Consider the following 5720-nt stretch of genomic DNA (forward strand, 5'->3'; position numbering starts at 1 on the left):
TTGCTGTTAAATTTGCACTTAGAACAGAATAATCCTTTAATTGTGCCACAAGGGGAAATCTGGTTGTAACAGCAGCCAGAGAGACACACATACAAACAAACAGCACACAAACATGCACATTTCTTTTACATTTTTACATCAAGGACAGCAGTTACCAGAGTACTGCACTGTTATTACATTAAATAACTACAGATAAGAGGCCGACCTGGTTGTCGTGTGAATTGGTTGATAAAATAGTGAAAGTTACAGCACTGATGTAAACATCTGTTTGTTGGGAGCAGTTCTGATTGTGCAGTCTGGCAGCTGCAGGGAGGAAGGAGCTGCAGAAACGCTCCTTCATGCATCGAGGACGCAGCAGTCTGTCTCTGCAGCAGCTCTGCAGCAACATCTACATGCATGTAAATGTTGGGAGACTCTGTCCATCAGAGATGTTATTTTGGCCAGAGTCCTCCTGTCTCCCAGCACCTGCACTGGGTCCAGGGTGCATCCCAGCACAGAGCTGGCCTTCCTGATGACTTTATCCAGCCTCTTCCTGTCAGCTGCCGATAAACTGCTGCTCCAACATACAACAAGTGTTCCTGTAGCTCCTGATAAGCCTGGTTGATGATAAGAGGTCAGCTGTGTTATCAGACTTTATCTTTTCTACTAATGTTTCTCCTCAGTAAAGTTTTCCTTGGTTAATTTCATTGTAACTGGTTCCAGTTGTCCCTTAATGGGACGGGTCACTGCAAACAGCTTTTACATTTTTGTTCTGATTGTGACAAACGTGTGAATCTCGTGCTGCGACCTTTTCACTCATTCAATCTGAACACGCTCTGACACTTAGGGAAGGTTTGGAGCCAGTGTGAGACAGAATGATGAGATTTCTTCTGCACCGCTGATCTTCATCCCACCTTTAAACGTCCCCATCAAAGGTTTAAGACCACCTAAAAATGGCAAAAAATGATATTTTTCATGGTTGGATCTCAACAAGCTTCAACAAGAAGAAATGGAGGGAGACAAAACGTTTTTTCAAGCATTTATTAAAAACAAAGCTTAAACTGAAACGGGCTGTTTTGCAGCTGATCAAGGACCACACCTCCAGAAAAACATAAACCCCCTAAAACAGCTGTGCAGCAGTATATACACATCTGTGCTGGAGGCCCCGGGGCCGACCCAGGACACGCTGGAGAGATTGCATGATGGTGGATGTGTGGTCTGTTGTTGATGGTGAATAATAATGACCGAAACACAAATCAAGCTGTTGCTATGGAAAAGTGCAAACTGTATTTTCACAGAACTATACATGAACTATGAGAGTGTGTGAAACTCAGACAACCTTGTGATTGTCTGGAACCAGTAACGACACTGAAGTCTCGAGCTGATAACAGCATTGAGGCTGTGGGGACGGTTCCCACAGGACGTCCTGTTGGCCTGAGCTCGTTACAGACATCTGACAGAATGTACTAGAGAAGGTCACGATGATACTGAGGCCCCCGGGGCGAGATACTCAGAGCTGGAGTGAATAAGACTTGTAGAAGGAAGACCTTTGAATGCTTGAATAAAATGGTACGACCTAAGTTGATTTACTGTGAGCACATGATCTTTCAGGGAAATTCTTTTGTAACAGCAGCTGAAATGATCAGTCGTTCTTATTATTATTGGTGTTTTATATTCTTCTGCTTAGAGTGGCGGGGATGCTGGAGCCTGTCCCAGCTCCCTCACAGCGAGAGGCCGGTTACACTCCGGACCACAGCATCACACCACAAACAGTTTCTGTAGTTTTGCAACAACCTGCACACAGACTGTACTGATGGCCCCGCTACGTGCCTAGCCTTGGATTTCGCCTCCTCAGCAGCCTTGTTGAAGTCTTGTTGAACACGTGTGAACTCAGGAGCACGGCTACAGGGACACCGGCAGGGCTAAGGAGCTGTTTGGCCTTCAGCTGCTGATAAATTTGTCCTTTTGCTCCGTGTCATCAGTCAGGGATGATGAAGAGCCAGCGTAAGAGAAAAACGTCCCTCAAATCTGAGGACTGTTTTTGATAAAGGCTTTGCCCATAATTTCATTTTGTTCCGTTGAGGTTGCCAGACTACAGCCTGGTATGTGGATAAAACACTACGTTTAAACTTTAGTTTAATATCCTATCAGATGAAAACGTGGCCACAAATATCCCTTCCTGTTCAAGAACGGGCACAAAAGTGCTGAAGCTGCAGGTGACTGCAGGTCCCGATGACTTGGCTTCACTTCAGCCTTTTATTCGATTTTGACTATTTTGTACGAGCGCTGCGTTCTGTGGTGCAAGCAGAATCATCTGCAGCTCAACCTGATAAAGCAAACGACTGTGGACCAGCTGAGGTCCTTTAACATGTGTAGGGTGACACCCTGTTGAGGCCAGTGCGTCCTGGATGCTGTGACATGCTGGAGCAGCAGGTTGAGGGTCGCAGATGCCAGCACACTCAATGCACTGATCCACAAAGCAGGTGATGCTGTGGGTGTGGAGCCGGACTCTCTAAAGGTGCTGTTGAAGAGGTGGATGTTGTCCAAGATGAGGAGATGCTGAAAAGTATCTCCCACCCACTCGGTGACGCGCTGGCCGGTCACAGGAGCAGCTCAGCGTCATGTTTCTCCTTAATGCAAGACAATGGACCAGCTCATTTAGTACTTTTATTCAGGTCTTTGATGTTATTGTCACACAGCCGTCCCACAGGTGTACATATAGTCCAGTATGACAGAAGCATGTGTGCTGTTTGATGTGACTTTAATGAACACAACATTTATGTCAAGTATCCCACGGTGGTTCACTGACGCAGAGACGCGCCTCCCTTCAAATGTTATCTCGTTTGAACTAAAAGTCCAACAGTGTCCTGAGACGCCGTCTGCAGACCGTGTAAACACAGCATGTCCTCTCCGTTACTTCAACAGGTGTCTCAGCTGGTCCTGCAGGTTTTTCGAGTGCTCCACACTGGAGGACAGAGGAACAGAACCAAGCTTACTGCTGAGAAATGCTCCAGCTGTTTCTCTGAGGCATAAACAGCTGTGGTCACACTTACTTCTTCTGAATGGCCTCCTGCCTTAGACAGAGACAGACAGAGAGACTTTACAGCAACCAGTTTAAGCAAAGCCAACAGGTTTCATACATGAAAGAGACGAGTGCTACTTACTGGTACTGTAAATGTGTGGTGATAATGGACATTTTTCTCAGGCTCTGCAAGAGATGAAGAGAGAGAGCAAGAGCACAGACACAGTTTTGGACCTCAGCGAACACCGAGTGTAAAATTGTTTTTGAGGATTTTCTTTCTCCAATAATGAAGCACATCTCATGTGATCGTGGAGATTTCCTCTGACCTATCAGAAGACTACTCACGTCCTCAGAGTGCAGGATAGCATCCTCCTGAATCACCATGCTTCTTGCTGCTTGACCGAGAAGCTGGAAGAGACATCCGCGGCAACGCAATCGTTACGATTATTCAATCAGTACTTCAACTGAGCAAACAAACCTCTATCACCATAGTAACATCTCACAGCTGTTTGTCACAGAAATATCAGGACAGCCGTCTGCAGTTGGAAACCCTGCGACAGACGGGCAGCGCGTCCAGGGTACGCAGCCTGTTGCCCTGTGACAGCTGAGCTTTGCTAAAGCAACCGTGGAAAACTCCACACCCACAGCACATTTAACAGAAAATCCTGAAAACAGGGAAACTCCTCAGGAAAAGGACAGCAGGGTTTTGTTCACTAGGCAAAAGTCTGTTTATTCCACATTACATGGTATTCTGGGATTTGTATCTCCTCCTGGGATCAAACTGGGATCAGGCAAACACTCAGACCCACTGGGTCGTGTTAGCGTTGGACCAGAAGAGTCAGTGTTTGTTTAATATATCGATTTGAAAGATTTGGTTAACAAAACAAAACGAAATTAAACCAGACGCCAGCTGTGCAGACGCACACTAACAATCAGGACTTACACATTTTTAACAAAAACTTCACTTCTCTGGCTTTTAGAAACAGATCTGTTAGGAAGCTTCGTTGAACTTAACTCTTAACTTCACAACAAAACAAGATTCACACGTCCGTGTGTTCGATGAATATCACAAACCTGACTTCCTACTATTATCATGAAGCTGCTTTAAAACAAACCTGCCCAAGTACCTGGAGGAGTTACTGAGATAAGTACACTGTGGCAACGTGCACACACAGACCTGCCACCAGTCGGGATTTCTCCCCACAGTCCAAAGACATGCGTGTGACGTGTAAACACTACGTTCACACGGTGCTTTCACATGAGTCATCTGCTTTATGTTCTTTCATTACAGATGTTTGTAGTAACAGACGCATCACATTTAGAACTGAAAACACGGAGTTCATACAGGACAGTAAATGTCTCTGCAGCTCAAAACTCACAAAGCTGCAAACTACCAGCAACAGAAGACCGTGAGTGAGCGAGTGAAGCACTGCAGCAGGTCAGTGCCCGAAGCATCAGGATGGCCCCAAACTTCTTCCCTCAGGCCATTTGGACTAATGTCACAGTGATATGTTCATGATCCCAGCAACATCCGCTGCTTCCTGCTTTAACTGTTAAACCTAATAATCCTCAACTTTCTACATATGTTCCGCTTTTAATCAGCAGGATTTTCAGTACAATACACACACGTGCGTTTAAATGAAGTCAGGGCACCACGTGTCGAATTTGCCAGAACAACAACTGTCAGCTGTTCACATCTGAAACACCTGGCGCCATAAGACAACTCCAGCTGTCAGAGCAGCCGTCCACTCGTGTCCTGTTTGATTAATAAACAATGATCAGCTACAGTAACGCATATATTACAGCAGCGCTCGTCTTTTGGTGGGTTTTATTTTCTTTGTCAAATATTGAACATAACAGGCTGAATCCTTCCAGCATACACACTGATCTAGTTCCTGTAGTGTTTCCGTTAGCTAACAATGGGCTTTCCATTAGCTAGTTGCTCAAAGCAGACGCTAAAAATCACTAAACTTGAGTTAAAATCACTTGCGTGGCGATACCTCCTGACTGCGGGATCCTTTTAGCACTTGACGTGTCAACGCGATAACATCCCCGCTGCAGGAGCCCACTTTATCGGATAACAAGCCTTTGACAGACTGTCCGAACCGCGGCTGGGAATCAGCTGAAGCCATTTTCCTATGTTGGCTAGCGATGGTGCGCGGGAAAGGACAAACTACACAGCAACGAGTTCAGTAGATTAGATAGGGCTCCGGTGCAGACGCGCAGTCTGGCTGTGTGCAAATAAACTCCGCGTGTTTCTTTCTCACTTGCATACAGTAAAATCACTTTTACTCCATTCTGTTCATCTAGCTTATTATTGACACGTTTCAGATGCGTGACGCTGATTAAAGTTGTACATAGGGTTGCCAACTCCCTGAAAAATAAATACGGGACACCTCGTGGCCAGGGCCGGGCGACCCAGTTGTCTTCACCCTTCCCAGTGTGGTGAATTTTCTAGCTCTTTTTTTGTGTGTGAAATTATTTTTTTTTAACCATTTGACTTGAATTTGATTTAAGTAGATGCATATTCTATTCTTTGTGATATGAACACATGTGAAACAAATGATCATTTAGCCATTTATTTTTAGCTCAAAATGACAACATTAACACAGTAAAACAGGTCTCCTTCTTAAACAGAAGCCTGTCATGCTTAACTTTTGAGAATATAAGTAAATCTTTCTTTAAAAGAACTCTGTCCTGCTTAACTTAAAATAATAGA

General features: G+C 45.0%; 1 protein-coding gene across 2 annotated transcripts; it reads right to left on the reverse strand.

Annotated features, from left to right (window-relative positions):
- Positions 1-2633: 2633 nt before the first annotated feature.
- borcs7 (BLOC-1 related complex subunit 7) lies at positions 2634-5268 on the reverse strand. Of its 2 annotated transcripts, XM_080869559.1 has the most exons (5): positions 5002-5177; positions 3347-3409; positions 3144-3187; positions 3033-3053; positions 2634-2944 (listed from the first exon to the last, which is right to left on the reverse strand). In XM_080869559.1, the coding sequence occupies exons 1-5, from the start codon at positions 5131-5133 to the stop codon at positions 2893-2895; spliced, it is 312 nt and encodes a 103-aa protein (XP_080725685.1). In that variant the 5' UTR covers positions 5134-5177; the 3' UTR covers positions 2634-2892. The 2 variants fall into 2 exon arrangements, with proteins under 2 accessions (XP_080725685.1, XP_080725686.1); XM_080869560.1 differs by lacking the exon at positions 3033-3053 and having other exon boundaries at positions 5002-5268.
- Positions 5269-5720: the final 452 nt, after the last annotated feature.

This window comes from Rhamphochromis sp. 'chilingali' (genome assembly GCF_963969265.1).
Source record: "Rhamphochromis sp. 'chilingali' genome assembly, chromosome: 20".
Taxonomy (NCBI): domain Eukaryota; kingdom Metazoa; phylum Chordata; class Actinopteri; order Cichliformes; family Cichlidae; genus Rhamphochromis; species Rhamphochromis sp. 'chilingali'.